At 47.6% G+C, this 18945-nt stretch overlaps 1 protein-coding gene across 1 annotated transcript in view; it reads left to right on the top strand.

The window, feature by feature from the left end:
- The first annotated feature begins 505 nt into the window (after positions 1-505).
- LOC138293384 (E3 ubiquitin-protein ligase RNF170-like) overlaps positions 506-18945 on the top strand; it is a 35799-nt gene continuing 17359 nt past the window's right edge. The window contains exon 1 of the mRNA XM_069232580.1: positions 506-595. Within this exon, the coding sequence (XP_069088681.1) occupies positions 558-595 (38 nt within the window). The 5' untranslated portion in view covers positions 506-557. The remainder of the gene's footprint in view (positions 596-18945) is intronic.

Here is an 18945-nt window from a genome sequence, read left to right as displayed (position 1 = left end):
CTTGGTAATGGTTGAAGGAAATAAGGGAACATCCTTGTTCAGCACGCACAGAACTGTTTCTTTACCTAGTCTCTTGCTGGGAAGAGATGATTCACCTCGACTAGAATAATGCATCTACATTAGGCCCACTCAGCGTTGTGTAATGTAAAACAATCAGCCGCGGAAGGCCAGGTGAGCAGGCACTCCAGCCTTCTGCGGCTTATCGCAGTTGTCTGTGTGCAATGCACCCGCCATGTCCTGTGATCAAAACTCTTGTGACATGTCAAGGATAACGCTGCCATTTCGGCACAGAGCCATTATCCTTGTAACCAAGCAAGCGGGGAGGCGGGTTTTCAGATCTTTTCAGATTACCACATGACCAGGTCCAGTGAATTTCTCATGTGAGGTTTTCCTTTCCTGCTGTTGCTACATTTCTGAAAACCTTGGCATTACATGAACTGGTTAATGGTTAACTGGTGTAGTCAGGGTGACTCTATGAATTGTACGCGCACACAGAGAACCACAACACTTTCCCGTCAGCCGGAGGGGGCTCACTTCTGCTATCGGCCGTGGCGACAATGTTCAGCCCCGCTTTCTGCGGTACGTCCGAAACAAGGTGAGGGAAACAGAGATTTACCTGGATTTGTACCTGCACGATATTGGGTAATTCTGTGTGATTGAACTATTAGCTTGTGCATGCGAAGGTAAGATCGCGAGCAGCCCCTTTCTTGGAGTTTATGGGGATAAAGCTGAGATACCAGTGCTTAACTTGTAAATAAAAACGTGCCGGTGCCCACTGTTCTCCTCTAAAACACGCGGATGCTGCATTTAAATGTGCGAGCACTAACTAGTGAGGCAGCGTAATCTTGAAGCCACCTCGGGCCTCTTTAATGCATTTACAGTCACCCATGCCCCTTAATCTTGGAGCTTTCTTCTTTCTCCCTTTGAGGCGCTTTTCTTTCCTCCGTCTTTTCCATATGTGACCGTTGCTCGCAGTAAATGCTTGAGACAGAAAAATAAATGCCGGCCCTCAAAAATAAGTGCCGGTGCCCCTGTCCGGAAAACACCGGCTCAAATTAAGCACTATGAGGTACTACTACAGAGGCAGATAATAAGGCCTTATTGTGAGGTGGGGATTAAATTCTGATCTCGGTGCAAACAATAGTTCGCTGATGGCTGGGAGGTCTGAGATTTGTGCTAAACAAGCACCCGTCCTATTCCCTGACAATTTTAGAGCTGGTCAAACCCATCAAAATGAAATCGTGAAAAATGCTATGAAAAGAAGCAAAACATGCAAAATGTCTTGCGGTTAATACCCTGTCCTCACATTATGCCTCATTTCCAGGGCCAAAACTCGGAATATGTGACATTTACTTCACCCGATAAATACCTCAACCCCATGAAGTCGGTAGTTGTCGAGTGACCTTAATTACCCTCGGAGATTTGCACAACTTGAAGTCAGGGCCTACATATTATAAAACAGGCATGGCACAGTGGATAGTGGTAACAGCATTCATCAATAAATCAACCGATTTCCCAGACAAGTTTTGACAGAATTGGTCTTATAATGTGTGGCACCGCGTTACATCGAGATTAACGCCATCAGTACCCCTGGGTTCTGGTTCAGTCGCCGGAAAGCATTGCAAGGTGACTCTGCCCTTCCCGATTTTTGGGGGGTTAATGGACTCCTTGGCTCATAAAACATTGTGCTATTGGTTAATGCAGGTGTGAGAAAAGAGATGCTAGGAAAGTCAAACTCTACCGGCGCCTCTTTTTGTATTTCTGTGTTGTTGGTGACACAGTGTGAATTAGCAGAAGAATACATGAAGAACAAAAAGTGCACGAACCCCCCCGAGAACATACTGCCCAGAATGAATGCCCAGAAGATGGAGCCCCATGATAAATATGTCCAAAAGGTGACACACGGAACAGAGCATGTTTGTGGGGGTGTGATTAAAAACACTGTGGCTCCTTGTGCCAACATGTCCCAGAAAACGCGGAAGCCACACACATAAACAAGCAGAAGAGATCTACCCCTCCCTGTACTACTGCATTTGTTCTTAATCGCCCCTGAGAGCAGCAAAACATCAGTAGATGGGCGCAGTGTTTATCTTTTCACTGGCAATTTGTTCACGAGCCGCTTTCATTTCTCAAATCTCTTTTCTTTAAAACCTTAATTTTCATGTGCGTCTTGTGGTACACTATGGCGTATTGGGCAGTCGCCTAGGAAGCCACCAGCAGTGTGCACCTGATTATCCCAAAATGCCTTAATTATGGCCCAGGTGACAATCCAAAGAAAAGAGATAGTGGGGTACATACATGTAAATCTGATCCCCCTTGAACAAGTCATTAACATGGCCCATGTGGCTCTTTATGTTCTCGCTCGTGATCATACTTTGTGACTTTTGGATCCAAGCAGATCCAAGCAGACTTGAAAACCTTGGAGAAACTAATGTCCAATTGAGAGTTTGCATAGAACGGAACATCTTCTATGTTCTGGAAAGAATGTTAAATACGGGGGTAAAATCCTCCACAGCCATATCAATATGGTGGAGGATATTCAGCCTGTGGACTGTTCTTGCTTAGAGTTTTCTCCAAAAATTGGACAATTTTCAGTTCCCTCCAAACTTCAAATGAGGCCTCAAAACAAAAATAACAGTTGGGTCTGTCTTAGCACATCAAAAATTAAATTCTAAATACAGCCTCTATCAACGTACAGTTTTCACTAGCCCTGGAACATTTTATGGGTTTTTCTTCCAACTCTCAATTTGATAAAGCCACTGTGCTAAATCAATGTACAGTGTAGATATGGAACCCTGACCTAAATCTCTTTAAATAAAAAAAGTTTTCAGTCAATTCAGTAATCAAAATATAAAGCCTTTTCCATGACCCAAGCCAACGCAGTTGTGCGTCAACAAATCTAACGCCGGCTAACGCCATTCTGAAGCGCCATATAGGCGCCGTATTTATTCAATGACGTTAGCCGGTGTTAGCTGGCGGAGCTGCCTGGTGTGCGTCAAAAAAAATGACTTACACCAGGCAGCGCCGGCGTAGGGGAATATGGAGCTTGGGCGTCAAAAAATGGGGCAAGTCAGGCTGAGGCAAAATTTTCACCTCAACCCGATTTGCGCCATTTTTTTTGACTCCCAACCCCCATTGAAATGATGCCCCCTGGGCATGGTCATTGGCCATAGTGGCATGTAGGGGGGCACAAATCAGGCCCCCCTATGTCACAAAAAAAAAAAAAAAATACTTACCTGAACTTACCTTAAGTTCCCTGGGATGGGTCCCTCCATCCTTGGGCGTCCTCCTGGGGTGGGCAAGGGTGGCAGGGGGTGTCCCTGGGGGCATGGGAGGGCACCTCTGGGCTCCTTCCGAGCCCACAGGTCCCTTAACGCCTTCCCTGACCAGGCGCTAAAAAACGACGCAAAAGCGGCTGGACGTCATTTTTTTTGACCCGCCCACTCCTGGGCGTCATTTTTGCCCGGGAGTGTAAATACGGCGCACATGCCTCGGAGTCATTTTTTAGAAGGGAACGCCTACCTTGCATATCATTAACACAAAGTAGGTGTCCACGCTAAAAAATGACACAAACTCCATGAACTTTGGCGCTAGACGCGTCTAACGCCAGAGTATAAATATGGAGATCGTTTTGCGTCGAATTTGCGTAAAAAAAACCGATGCAAATCTGGCGCAAACAGAGTATATATATGGCCCTAAGCTTTTCATTGGATCACATGCATTCTCACCTCACACAACCTTCTGTATGTCTGCCACGTGATAGATGCGACTTACAGATACATCTCTTTGAATGCTGACACAGTGCTCACATAACTTGAAATAAATCACCTATTCCTCTAGAGTTCATTAACTTTAAACAAGCACTGACTCTGTTTCGCGGTGGTTGTGGCCAAGTTTTCACTCCTACCTGCGATATGATAGATGGTGGGATTGTTTGGTAGTGTGGCTACGCAAATCATGTGGAAAGCCTTGTGCACAAAAGGGGTGGCCCCCTGCATTCAAAAGAAGACAACCATGGCCCCCATTTGATCACCATGACTGTTGCGGAAGTAAGTGCCGCTGACCAGTGCTCAGCTACAGGCAAAGAGAATGATGTTCATAAGGATACATTCCGAAGCACTGTTAGGAGGGCTTTGGGTGTCATGACTGAAACCTGACAGAAGGGCTCATTTTGCCAATTATAATTATCTGGGGATTAAAAGAAGACCAGTATTATTGATCATAATGCTCCTGTTGGACAAGACCAAGGCAGGCCCGTAGTCTAGCTATTAGAACCAGGATGCGCCACCGTGGATAACAGTGTGCCATACATGAATATATTCATTCATTCATTATTTTGCTAATCAGACAGCAGCATTTGAGCTTCAGGACTGTGATATAATTAGTAAGCATAAAATGTTTCCCTTTCGGTGGTACCCAACTGATAATTTTCTCATGCCATTACACTTCATTATGTAGATTAGGTTCATCTGCCAAGGCCTGTTGGCTGGTTCTATTGATGCAAAGGGGTTAATAAGACTCTCCTACCACTAAAGTGACTTCTTCGGGACAGAGGAAGATGAAACTGCAAGAAGACTTGAAAGGTTTAAAAACAGCACAGGTTTGAGATTATTGCCTTACAGTAGGTATTGCTCAATGTGTTACATTGGTCCAGGCATTATATTCCAGAGATTGGTATATGCACCTAAAAAAGTGCTTCCATTCAGCCTAACTCCCGAAAACTAGTGCACAACCACAGTTCATGACCAGGCCCCAATAACATCATTTATTGGGTCAGTGGACTTCACGTTTGCACTGCATTAGCTATACGAAGTTGGTGCAACCAACCCTGCTTACCCAGCATTGTGCTGTGTTTTAATACAGAGCTTTTGCATATTCATAAACCTGGCTCTGTGATTCGGTATTCCGGTTTGATGTAATGTGCCTTTGTCGCAGGGTAGAATCTTGTGGACTATCACCATGGCTCCTGTCTCAAAAGGAGGGATGTGGAGCTGGTAGGGTACCAGTCTGGAAGGTGAGATTCAGGCCAGGAGGCCTCTTGTGACTCTGGGGGTATAGGGTGTTTCCACACCAATGTGAATGTGGCAGACATGGTCCCCTTTACTGAGTCTGCTCAGCGCCTGCTCTGAGGAGGCCAAAAGCAGGATAAACATGCTCGGCGCTGCTTCTCTAGCTAGAGGTGTGACTTATTGTCCTAAGGAATACGCTTTATTATTATGTATTATTAGATGCCATGAACAGCCAAGGTGCTGTTAAAGTCGCATTGAAAAGGTTGACGTTGGAATAGGACATTGGTGGCTATTTACAAGACCTTTTCAACACAGCAAGATTAAGAAGGCTGCTCTTCTGACAAGCAGGCACAGAAAAATCCTAAAACTGGAAAACCAAAGCTAACAAACACACTTTCAAGGAAACCCACTAGATGCAATGAAACATCTGCACAGAGTAGCCTTGTTCCATCACAACGGGACTGAGTGCACAGAGAGGGTTGCACCTCTTTTCCCTGTTTTAACAATCAGTAGCTGAGAACAAGGGTAATAAAGACAGGTCAGCAGCTCTTTCTAGTACAGCTGGTGTTACAAGTATATCAGGAGACACAATGGGGCATATTTATACTCCGTTTGCGCCGAATTTGCTTCGTTTTTTTCGACGCAAATTCGGCGCAAAACTAACGCCATATTTATACTGTGGCGTTAGACGCGTCTAGCGCCAAAGTATGAGGAATGAGCGTCATTTTTTTGCGTGAACGCCTTCCTTGCGTTAATGAGATGCAAGGTAGGCGTTCCCGTCGAAAAAAATGACTGCGACGCAAATGCGTCGTATTTATACTCCCGGGCAAAAATGACGCCCGGGAGTGGGCGGGGCAAAAAACCCCGCATTTGCGCCTCTTTTTAACGCCTGGGTCAGGGCAGGCGTTAAGGGACCTGTGGGCTCAAAATGAGCCCACAGCTGCCCTCCCATGCCCCCAGGGACCCCCCCTGCCACCCTTGCCCACCCCAGGAGGACGCCCAAAGATGGAGGGACCCATCCCAGGGCCATTCAGGTAAGTTCAGGTAAGTATAATTTTTTTAAAAAATTTTTTTGGGCATAGGGGGGCCTGATTTGTGCCCCCCTACATGCCACAATGCCCAATGACCATGCCCAGGGGACATAAGTCCCCTGGGCATGGCCATTGGACAAGGGGGCATGACTCCTGTCTTTACTAAGATAGGAGTCATGAAAATGGCGTCTGGGCGTCGTTAAAAATGGCGCAAATCGGGTGGAGGCGATTTTTTTGCCTCAACCTGACTTGCCCCATTTTAAGACGCCCTAACGTCATTTTCCCCAACGCCGGCGCTGCCTGGTGTACGTGTTTTTTTTCCACGCACACCAGGCAGCGCCGGTCTGCTAGCGCCGGCTAACGCCATTCAATAATTACGGCGCCCGCATGGCGCTTCAGAATGGCGTTAGCCGGCGCTAATCTTTTTGGCGCAAAACTGCGATAGCGCAGTTTTGCGTCAAAAAGTATAAATATGGCCCAATATGTCTCAATGGCTCATAGTCACTGCCCATCAACGAGAGACTGGCCATCAACCAGAGACTGTCCATCAACGAGAGACTGTCCATCAAATCAAACATCACTATTCTAGACAAATCTCTCTCTTGCATCTTCTTGCTGAAGAGTAGGCTCAATTTCACTCCAGCCTTTGGAGCACCCATCCGAACGTCACTCAAGACACCACAACTGTCCCTTATTGGTCAATCAATCCAACCACACTTTACTAATCAGGCAAACAATAGAGTGGCACCTCACTAGAAGATGGTAACTGTGCAGAAAAGTGAGTCCCTCTCTCTCTCACGCCACCCTCATTCACTCCATGCTTAAGTCCTGGGACAAGTTCCCATCCGCATGTCCAAAGCATCCCCCCGAACCTCAGCAAGAATCTCAAACTCTTCCCACACAGGGCACCCCGCCTTTAAGCCGACATTCTACCAACCGTACACCACTGAGTATCCTCCTAGCAGACTACCTGGAAGCGCTTCAGGGCGTGCGAGGCGCTATACAAGCTCTACAATACAACACTATCAAATCAGACAGAAGTTGCCTTCGCGGCTGATAAATTTGCATGATTTTTTCGCCAGTGAAACATAACTGCCTGATTGACTACTGTAGATTTCGTTTAAGGGAAATCAGTGGTCGCACACAGATTTTGAAAGAAATTATGATCTGCCACACTGCAGCTTAATAATAGTAGCCCATTTCTCTTTTTACGCTTGACTTCTGGGTACGGCTGCCAAAATCTACAGCTGGCATTGGCGCTGATTCAAGGTAAACAGAGGCAGCACTGTTCCAAAGTTGAAAGCTCCCTTCTTTATTCTGTCAAAGTGGCGTCCTTTTTTTAAAATCTAAAAATGGGTTAGTGGGAGCCTCTGACCTCACCTTCACATACTTTCAAAAGTCAAGGATCGGTCACCAATCACGCAGAACGACTCTTAAAAGTTGCTCAATCAGAGTGCCAGGTTTCCGGTCTATTTTTGGATGAAGTGAATGGGACCAAGTGACACAGAATAACACTCGGCTCCTCCCACAGATCCCTTTCCAGACAAGAACTCGATCACGTCGCAGATAGGATTTTTTCGGAATAAATCTCATACACAAACGCAGCTATAACTGATGCAGCAGGAGCAATGACACCGGGATCCAAGGTCCATAGGGGCGCCTTTGCACCAAATTATGGGGGTCATTCCGACCCTGGCGGTCTATGACCGCCAGGGCCGGGGACCACGGAAGCACCGCCAACAGGCTGGCGGTGCTTCCAGGGCTATTCTGACCGCGCGGTAAAGCCGCGGTCAGAAAAGGGGAACCGGCGGTTTCCCGCCGGTTTTCCCCTGGCCCAGGAAATCCTCCAGCGCCGCCATGGGGATTTCGACCCCCTTCCCGCCACCATGTTTCTGGCGGTTCTTACCGCCAGGAACAGGATGGTGGGAACGGGTGTGGTGGGGCCCCTGGGGGCCCCTGCACTGCCCATGCCACTGGCATGGGCAGTGCAGGGGCCCTCTAACAGGGCCCCATGAAGATTTTCACTGTCTGCATTGCAGACAGTGAAAATCGCGACGGGTGCAACTGCACCCGTCGCACCCCTGCAACTCCGCCTGCTCCATTCGGAGCCGGCTTCCTTGTTGCAGGGCCTTTCCCGCTGGGCCGGCGGGCGCTCTTTTGGCGGTCGCCCGCCGGCCCAGCGGGAAAGCCAGAATGGCCGCCGCGGTCTATTGACAGCGGAGCGGCCATATGGCGGTAACCGCATGGCGGGCAGCGCCCGCCGCCCACCGCGGTCAGAATGACCGCCTATGTCTCTTTTTCTACCCCCCAGGGTTTGAGGGGTACTTTTCTTTGCTGTATTAGTGCCCATGGACTTATTCCAAAATACACACTAGGAGAGGGAGGGAGGTAGGACTTTCTGTCAAACCTGAAATGACTCCACAGGGTTGCCATGAAAGAGAACGTATACACTTTCAGTGTAATGTCTGGTGCCCAAGCTGGTGGGTAGTTGCCTAGGCACAGCTGCTCTTGTGCGGCCTGTACATACGAGCCAGCTAGATAGCCACTTGGAGTGTCAGGTTAAGTGTGGATCCAGGTTTGCAGAAAAAATACTGTTGGACCTGGCTTTTTGACAGGGTCATCCCCAAACTTTTTGCCTTCCTCCTTCTCTTTTTCTGACCTCATTTTTGCTGGTTTTTAGACTCTGCGCACTTTACCACTGCTAACCAGTGCTAAAGTGCATATGCTCTCTCCCTTAAAACATGGTAACCTTGAATCAGACCTGATTGGACTATTAATTTACTTATAAGTCCCTAGTAAGGTGCACTTTATGTGCATAGGGCTGGTAAATTAAATGCTACTAGTGGGCCTGCAGCACTGGTTGTGCCACCCACTTAAGTAGCCCCTTTTTCTTGTGTCAGGCCTGCCATTGCAAGGCCTGTGTGTGCAGTTTCACTGCCACCTCGACTTGGCATTTAAAAGTACTTGCCAAGCCTAGAACTCCCCCTTTTCTGCATATAAGTCACCCTTAATGTGTGCCCTAGGTAACCCCTAGAGCAGGGTGCTGTGTAGATAAAAGGCAGGACATATACCTGTGTAGTTATATGTCCTGGTAGTGTAAAACTCCTAAATTCGTTTTTACACTACTGTGGGGCCTGCTTCCTTCATAGGCTAACATTGGGGCTGCCCTCATACACTGTTGAAGTGGCAGCTGCTGATCTGAAAGGAGCAGGAAGGTCATATTTAGTATGGCCAGAATGGTAATACAAAATCCTGCTGACTGGTGAAGTCGGATTTAATATTACTATTCTAGAAATGCCACTTTTAGAAAGTGAGCATTTCTTTGCACTTAAATCTTTCTGTGCCTTACAATCCACGTCTGGCTGGGCTTGGTTGACAGCTCCTTGTGCATTCACTCAGACACACCCCAAACACAGGGTACTCAGCCTCACTTGCATACATCTGCATTTTGAATGGGTCTTCCTGGGCTGGGAGGGTGGAGGGCCTGCTCTCACACAAAGGACTGCCACACCCCCTACTGGGACCCTGGCAGACAGGATTGAACTGAAAGGGGACCTGGTGCACTTCTTAGCCACTCTTTGAAGTCTCCCCCACTTCAAAGGCACATTTGGGTATAAAACAGGGCCTCTGCCCTACCTCATCAGACACTTGCTGGAGAAGAAACCTGAACCAGAAACTACATCCTGCCAAGAAGAACTGCCTGGCTGCTCAAAGGACTCACCTGTCTGCTTTCTACAAAGGACTGCTGTCTTGCTGTTGCCCTGCTGCCTTGCTGAACTCTTGTCTGGCTGTGAAAGTGCTCTCCAAGGGCTTGGATAGAGCTTGCCTCCTGTTCCTTGAAGTCTCAGGACCAAAAAGACTTCTTCCTTTCACTTGGACGCTCCGTGCGCCGAAAATTTCGACGCACAGCTTGTTTCGCGGCGAGAAAAACGCCGCACACCGACGCTGATCGACGCGACGCCCTCGGGACGATCGAGACTTCGACGCACAACCTCGCAAGGACAAAGCCGCCCGACTTCCAAGGAGAAATCGACGCGACGCCTACCGTGAGTGCGAAACTTTGACGCACGGCCTCGCAAGGACAACGCCGCCCGACTTCCAAGGAGAAATCGACGCAACGCCTGCCGGGAGACCAAAATTTCGACGCACGGCCTCGCAAGGACAACGCCGCCCGACTTCCAAGGAGAAATCGACGCGACGCCTACCGTGAGATCGAAACTTCGACGCGCAACCCCGCAGAACGACGCACAGCCGGAAAATAAGCAGGAGAATCCACGCACAGACCCGGGACATCTGGTAATCCTCGCGATCCACAAAAAGAGACTGTCTGCGTGCCGGAAAACGACGCCCGACTTCCCCGCGTGGAAAAGAACGACGCAAGTCTGTGTGTGCTGAGAGGAAATCGACGCACACACCCCTTTTTCCACGCATCTCTTCTCCTGTGGCCCTCTGAGGAGATTTCCCACCAGAAACCAGGTACTCTGTGCTTGAAAGACACTTTATAGCTTTTTAAAGACTTAAAAACACTTAATATCACTCTTCAGTGATATCTTTACAAATTCGTATTGCAACTTTGATCGTTTTGACCTACAATTACCCAGATAAATATTCTATATTTTTCTAAACCCTGTGTGGTGTATATTCGTGGTGCTATATGGTGGTATTGTATGATTTATTGCACAAATACTTTACACATTGCCTTCTAAGTTAAGCCTGACTGCTCGTGCCAAGCTACCAGAGGGTGGGCACAGGATAATCTTGGATAGTGTGTGACTTACCCTGACTAGAGTGAGGGCTTTTGCTTGGACAGAGGGTAACCTGACTGCCAACCAAAAACCCCATTTCTAACATTGGTGATCAGCGGTGAGGATAGGACTTGTATTTGTGCAGTGACATACAGTAGCTAAGTATTTCACTACCTACCCACAGTTGAAGGTCAACTTGGTTTTTATCTCTTTTTGCAAATCCGTTTTTTTTTCCTGACAATTTTCAAAAACTAAATCCTCACTCAACATGTCTCTGACTGGGTCTCAGACAGGGGACTTTGACCTAGTCCAGTTGGATACATATACGGTCAAACAACTAAGAGGATTCTGCAGGGCATTGAGGGTACCCACCCAAGGGGCCTCCAGAAAGGAGGACTTTCAAGTGGCGCTGAGGGCCTGGGCAGAAGCCCATTTAGAGGATGATGAGGAAGAGGAGCCAGAAAATGGCCCCTCAGAGGAATTTTCACTATCTGTGGATGGTGTTACCACTGCAATTGTGCACCCTTCCAGACCAGGGAGCAGTGTCTCTGGGCAAAGCCTGACCGCAGAGGAAAGGAGAGAAGAATGGGAGTTCCAATTGCAAATGGCAAAATTGAAAATTGAGGCTCAACAGGAGGAGAGAAGGGCAGAAAGAGAAGCCAAACTAGCTGAGGCTGAAAGAGCAGCCAAACAGATTGAAGCTGAAAGAACAGCCAAACAGATTCAAGCAGAAGCTGAAAGGGCAGCCAAACAAGCGGAAGCTGAAAGAGCGGCCAAACAGGTGGAAGCTGAAAGAGCTCTGGCTGAAAAGAAACTATTGTTGGCTCATGAACTGAGTCTCAAGGAGCTGGAGATCAAGGCAAGACAGTCTGAATCCAGCAATAATGGTGGCAGCATACTGACAGGACCTGCTGGAGAAAAGAAGGTTCGTATACCCAAAAATGTGGTGCCCAGTTTTGTGGTGGGAGATGACATAGATAAATGGTTAGCTGCTTATAAAGTTGCACTAAGGGCTCATGAGGTTCCTGAAGGGCAATGGGGGGTAGCTATGTGGGGTTATGTACCGCCATTGGGGAGGGATACACTCCTCACATTGGATCAACCTGATCAAAACACATACCCACTTCAGAGAGCCATTTTACTTGCCAAGTTTGGGCTGACCCCTGAGGGATACCGTCAGAGGTTCAGGGACAGCACCAAACAAACCACACAAACATGGGTAGATTTCTTTGACTTCTCCAGTAAGGCACTGAATGGATGGGTGCGGGGCAACAAAGTAACTGATTATAAAGGTTTATATGACTTGATTCTGAGAGAGCATATGCTTAATACTACTTTTACAGAGTTGCGCCAGCACTTAGTGGATAGTAAGCTGACTGATCCCAGGAAGCTTGCTGAGGAGGCGGACCTCTGGGCAAGCACCAGAGTGTCCAAAAAGGTATCTGGGAGTGACCCCGAGAAGGGTAGTTCCGGTTCCCCCCAACAAAGTGAGGGGGAGGTTAGAGATGACCCAGACGAGTTCCAGAGTAAGGGGGGAAGAAAGGGTTCCCATACCCCCTCTGAGAAACAGGGTGGGGGTTCTGGTGGGCAGTGGCCCAAAGTATCCCATTCCCAACCCCGCTGCTTTGAGTGTTCCCAGATAGGACACAGGAAGGGGGACTCTGTCTGTCCAAAGAACTCACCCAATATTGGGACCTCTACAGGGGTGGCCAATGTGGCCTTAGGGGAATGTCGTCCCCAGGGGCAGGTCGTAGACCATGCCTTCATCTCCTTCAGTTGGGAGGTGGACTCAGAGGGTAAACTGGTGATCTCTGAGGGTGGGAGTCGTCACTTCCACCAGGTGGGAGTGAATGGGATCCCAGTCACCGCTCTGAGAGACACGGGGGCTAGTCTTACCATGATTGTGGAGAGACTAGTGTCACCAGAGCAGTACACCGGACAGGTGTGTAGAGTGACTCCAGCCATTGGGGAAGATTTCTTCCCCCCCATGGCCCGGGTGTCCCTAGAGTGGGGTGGGGAGGTGACCCAGAGGCGGGTCATAGTTAGTCCCCAGCTGCCCATTGACTGCATTCTGGGGAATGAGTTTCCCTTAGTGTCAGGAGAGCTGAGAGGGCCGACCCCCAAGGGTGCCCTAACAGTTCAGATATCTGGTGGTACCACTCCCCAGAGGAGGGTATGGAAGCCCAGATGGGGAGGCACGGGGAAAAAGGACTCACCCCTGCCCTCTGTTCAGCCTCAGAGTACAGACCCTGGGCTGAGGGACCAGTATCAGGGACCCACCCCTGACCTGGTGAGAGTGGAGAAGGGGTGCCAGACCCCTGGGGTTACTACCCCCCATTCTGGGATGCTACAGGAATCCCTTGGGAGCTCCCTACCAGCCCCCCAGCTGGAGGAGAAGCTCAGCCAACGGCCCCCTCCGGGTCTCCACCTAGCAGTGGATGGTCAGGGGCCTGGCTCATAACACTGACAGCTGTCAGTGGCATCTATTGGGTTCTGTCCTTGTGGGCAGAGTTTTCCCTGGGTTGGGGACAGAAGTCAGACCCAAGGAATGGAATGGGCCACATCACTTTGTTGGCCATGGTGATACTGTCTGCATACTGGGATACATCTGTAAGCAAATTAAAGTTAGGAGCTGTACAGATGGGGTCCTCAGGTGATGAGAAGGGTTCCCCATGGGCCAGATCAGTGGCCCCAGAGAGTATAGACAAAGAAGCCTCACTGAGTTCGGAAAGGCGTAGAACTGGCGAGTGCCCCTGCAGTAGTGGGCCATTGTCCATGTTCTATCGCCTTAAGCAGGGAAGTCCATCAGAGTGTTGATTAGTCTACCCTGGCTTTAGGCTGGGAGGGGGTCATGTTGGACCTGGCTTTTTGACAGGGTCATCCCCAAACTTTTTGCCTTCCTCCTTCTCTTTTTCTGACCTCATTTTTGCTGGTTTTTAGACTCTGCGCACTTTACCACTGCTAACCAGTGCTAAAGTGCATATGCTCTCTCCCTTAAAACATGGTAACCTTGAATCAGACCTGATTGGACTATTAATTTACTTATAAGTCCCTAGTAAGGTGCACTTTATGTGCATAGGGCTGGTAAATTAAATGCTACTAGTGGGCCTGCAGCACTGGTTGTGCCACCCACTTAAGTAGCCCCTTTTTCTTGTGTCAGGCCTGCCATTGCAAGGCTTGTGTGTGCAGTTTCACTGCCACCTCGACTTGGCATTTAAAAGTACTTGCCAAGCCTAGAACTCCCCTTTTTCTGCATATAAGTCACCCTTAATGTGTGCCCTAGGTAACCCCTAGAGCAGGGTGCTGTGTAGATAAAAGGCAGGACATATACCTGTGTAGTTATATGTCCTGGTAGTGTAAAACTCCTAAATTCGTTTTTACACTACTGTGGGGCCTGCTTCCTTCATAGGCTAACATTGGGGCTGCCCTCATACACTGTTGAAGTGGCAGCTGCTGATCTGAAAGGAGCAGGAAGGTCATATTTAGTATGGCCAGAATGGTAATACAAAATCCTGCTGACTGGTGAAGTCGGATTTAATATTACTATTCTAGAAATGCCACTTTTAGAAAGTGAGCATTTCTTTGCACTTAAATCTTTCTGTGCCTTACAATCCACGTCTGGCTGGGCTTGGTTGACAGCTCCTTGTGCATTCACTCAGACACACCCCAAACACAGGGTACTCAGCCTCACTTGCATACATCTGCATTTTGAATGGGTCTTCCTGGGCTGGGAGGGTGGAGGGCCTGCTCTCACACAAAGGACTGCCACACCCCCTACTGGGACCCTGGCAGACAGGATTGAACTGAAAGGGGACCTGGTGCACTTCTTAGCCACTCTTTGAAGTCTCCCCCACTTCAAAGGCACATTTGGGTATAAAACAGGGCCTCTGCCCTACCTCATCAGACACTTGCTGGAGAAGAAACCTGAACCAGAAACTACATCCTGCCAAGAAGAACTGCCTGGCTGCTCAAAGGACTCACCTGTCTGCTTTCTACAAAGGACTGCTGTCTTGCTGTTGCCCTGCTGCCTTGCTGAACTCTTGTCTGGCTGTGAAAGTGCTCTCCAAGGGCTTGGATAGAGCTTGCCTCCTGTTCCTTGAAGTCTCAGGACCAAAAAGACTTCTTCCTTTCACTTGGACGGTCCGTGCGCCGAAAATCTCGACGCACAGCTTGTTTCGCGGCGAGAAAAACGCCGCACACTGACGCTGATCGACGCGACGCCCTCGGGACGATCGAGACTTCGACGCACAACCTCGCAAGGACAAAGCCGCCCGACTTCCAAGGAGAAATCGACGCGACGCCTACCGTGAGTGCGAAACTTTGACGCACGGCCTCGCAAGGACAACGCCGCCCGACTTCCAAGGAGAAATCGACGCGACGCCTGCCGTGAGACCAAAATTTCGACGCACGGCCTCGCAAGGACAACGCCGCCCGACTTCCAAGGAGAAATCGACGCGACGCCTACCGTGAGATCGAAACTTCGACGCGCAACCCCGCAGAACGACGCACAGCCGGAAAATAAGCAGGAGAATCCACGCACAGACCCGGGACATCTGGTAATCCTCGCGATCCACAAAAAGAGACTGTCTGCGCACCGGAAAACGACGCCCGACTTCCCCGCGTGGAAAAGAACGACGCAAGTCTGTGTGTGCTGAGAGGAAATCGATGCACACACCCCTTTTTCCACGCATCTCTTCTCCTGTGGCCCTCTGAGGAGATTTCCCACCAGAAACCAGGTACTCTGTGCTTGAAAGACACTTTATAGCTTTTTAAAGACTTAAAAACACTTAATATCACTCTTCAGTGATATCTTTACAAATTCGTATTGCAACTTTGATCGTTTTGACCTACAATTACCCAGATAAATATTCTATATTTTTCTAAACCCTGTGTGGTGTATTTTCGTGGTGCTATATGGTGGTATTGTATGATTTATTGCACAAATACTTTACACATTGCCTTCTAAGTTAAGCCTGACTGCTCGTGCCAAGCTACCAGAGGGTGGGCACAGGATAATCTTGGATAGTGTGTGACTTACCCTGACTAGAGTGAGGGCTTTTGCTTGGACAGAGGGTAACCTGACTGCCAACCAAAAACCCCATTTCTAACAAATACATACAAAAATAAATAAATATAAAATGCAGTGGGGCAGAAGTGGACTGACTGAACTAGGGCACCGCTACTAACAACTATACCAGGGTCACACCCTCATTTACTCCTGGGCCCCAATGTTGTAATGCCTGGCCAAAAGACCCTCAAGCCAGCCCCATGTCAACTATTTCCACAGAGAACAAGGCATCACGAAATGGGTTATAGATCTCACTTCAGAGTCCTTTTCTGAAAAGTGTGGACAACGTGGAGAAGACCTCTGTCCCACCATGGGAAGCCCCAATGCATCTTTCCTTTGCAAAGCACCTGCTCCTCCAGTAGAACTGATCTGCAGGACAGAGGAGAGTTTTGGGGCGTTTCCAGCTGCCTGTGCTCCCAGTTAGTGGGCACGCGATGTCCAGCCACTCCTGTGTATTCTGCAGTCCAGGCACACCCAGGAAGAAGAGCGGAAACAGAGGGGCCAGGTACAACCATGACCACATGAGTGCTGGCTTCACAGCGCTATCTAAACTCCTCTTAAGAAGAGAAAGCAGTTAAATGTTGGGATAAATATCAAATGTTGGGATATTTATCCTTCCTCCCAGGAGCACAGCACGGAATAGATTTGCCACCAGTAGAATCAGGGCATGATTCTGAAGACACGACAAAGCATGTCTTCAGAAGGCTTAATTTGGTGTGAGTATGAAGACTTCTGTTTTATTAATTTATTTAATTTCAGATGCAATTTACAACATGTTGATTCTCGACTCCTTGTAAACAATGCACTAATAATTAATGTTATGACATCATCTGAGTTTAGCCAAAATTATCAATTTTACTGCACTAAGCAAGATTTGCAAAGCTATATTTCTTTAAATTGCATACTCTATTCAAGAGACAAAAATCTCATTATTTGCATTTGATAATGCCTGTGGTGTATTCACCATTCAGCAAGCCCTTTGTGTGAAAGAAAGCTATATTCTGCCATGTGTTCGTGATTCCTCTTAAATTGAAACACATTTGCAGAACGTTGAGGCCTTCCTGGGACTAATATTTTGCTCAATAAGTGTGTTTGTGTGTTGGGAACATCTCCAGTCCTATGGGCAACTGCTAACAATTATTTGTTTTGTTGGCTTTCAAAAGGCTCTCAGTGCAAGCCCTTTTACTGACCTTCAGCTTTGTTATTCTTTGGGTTTGCCCCACCCATGCTACGGTGAAGCTGAAGTCATTTGGATTCAATTAGAAAATGGCTGCCCTGAGCCTCTTTTTGAATGCTGTTATGTATTATTATCAAAGGGGGGAAACTGCAGTTAGTTCCAACTTGTCCTCTTTAACAATAGCAAAGTCATAACTGAAATATCTGAGAATTTCGGACACCAGAATTCAGATTTGTGTATTTAACAGTGGTTAATAAGTGCAAAGGCAGTCTTTCCAAGCAGTACCTATGCCAAGATGGGACGTGCTTTCAGTCGTGTATCCCAGCCGAATGTTGGCAGATTTGCACGAGGAACCCGCAGTATTTTTCCAAATGCCCGTCCAAGCAACTGCTCAAGGACTTTGGTTTCCCATATCTGAAATTAGTCACCCAGTGGTGTAATCCTGCAGTTGGCAAGAACATAACACACCAGGACAGGCATGGTTATTGCTCATTCAGCTTGCAAGGATAGCCCTATAAAAGTAATGCAGGGGGGTTCTACTGTTCTATGTATTTTGAAGTTCTGCTGCATGAATGTCCAAAAAGGAAGTGTCAAAGCTTTGCAAATGTTCTGTTGAGACATTATTTTAGACAGAAATAAATCGAAGAAGGGATACAGAATCAAATATGTTTGAGTGGCAAAATTTACATCATATTGATCAAAAGCCACAAGCAAAAAACAGCTCCATGTGAAAAAGACAAAAACAGGCAGAATATGGCATCAATAGAAGGGAGTTTTCTTCACCAAATGGATTGTCAAGTTCTCTAAATTAATTGTTAATTGAAATAGCATGCAAGAACACATAAACCACAGTCCTTTATCCAAGAGTGGGGTATACTGCAATAATTCAAAATCATTGCACTGTTCGTCTAGGGCACAAGTCCATGGAACCTTCAGAAATGTGTCTGGACTTTAAACTGACCAGCTTAGACTGGGTGACACTTAGCCACTGTGTCAGTCTGCCATCAGAAATAAGAGCAGCAAAAAGCATGGGTGGGGGTCACCAGGAGTACTAGGTCCCAAGGGATGGAGCATGTGAAATACATCTAGAAGAGGTCTGCCAAATCACCTTCTCTTCCCTCTTCATCCCCACCAAACCTGGGGGTGATCCCAATGCCCTTCCCAACCTGGAAAGGGAGTTACCCTAACACTTGACAGAGAAAAATCTCCTTCTATTTTCTGTGTAGAAAGGGGTGGTGTTAGAGTTTGTGAATGCCTAAAAATCTACTTTTATGAGTGTTCCAAAACTTCCAAGGCAAACCACACATTTTTATCTCTTGAGAGAGTTTAACAACTGTGTATTTCTCCACATTTGTGGTAGGAAAAGCTGTAGTGATAAATATATTTACACCCACCAGGAATCCATTTGAGAATTCCCAAAAGACAAACATGATGTATTTTCGGCCATAAACGTATGTTTACGGATAAAAATATCTTTTTGATCAGCACTTATGTCTTCAAGCATGGCGGCAACCACGATTTAGTGGTTGGCAAACATGGGAACCTGGTTTAAACAGGTTTTAAGCTACACATATGGTTGTGGATCTGTCCACATGGATTCTGCCATTGTCAGTGAGAGCAACTAGAAGTTCAGTAACTGTGGTCCAAATGACTGGTACCACTAGTTGTGATACCCACTTGGAATAGTTACTGATGTAGCATTTGAGGCACTGATGGTGACAACCAGCATTTTCCATGATTGTAGCTGCGAGGCCCAAAAGGCCACAGTAGGAAACTTTTATATGACTTTTCTTTATTATTATTTACTGTGCAGACGTTGCATGTCAAAATATAGTGGCCAAAATGTTGACTGCCACTATATTGTGAAGGTAAGTGTATAATGGTATTATAGAATTACTATTATTTACCCCACATT

Source organism: Pleurodeles waltl, chromosome 4_2 (assembly GCF_031143425.1).
Source record: "Pleurodeles waltl isolate 20211129_DDA chromosome 4_2, aPleWal1.hap1.20221129, whole genome shotgun sequence".
NCBI lineage: Eukaryota > Metazoa > Chordata > Amphibia > Caudata > Salamandridae > Pleurodeles > Pleurodeles waltl.
This window is presented reverse-complemented; position numbering and strand designations above follow the sequence as displayed.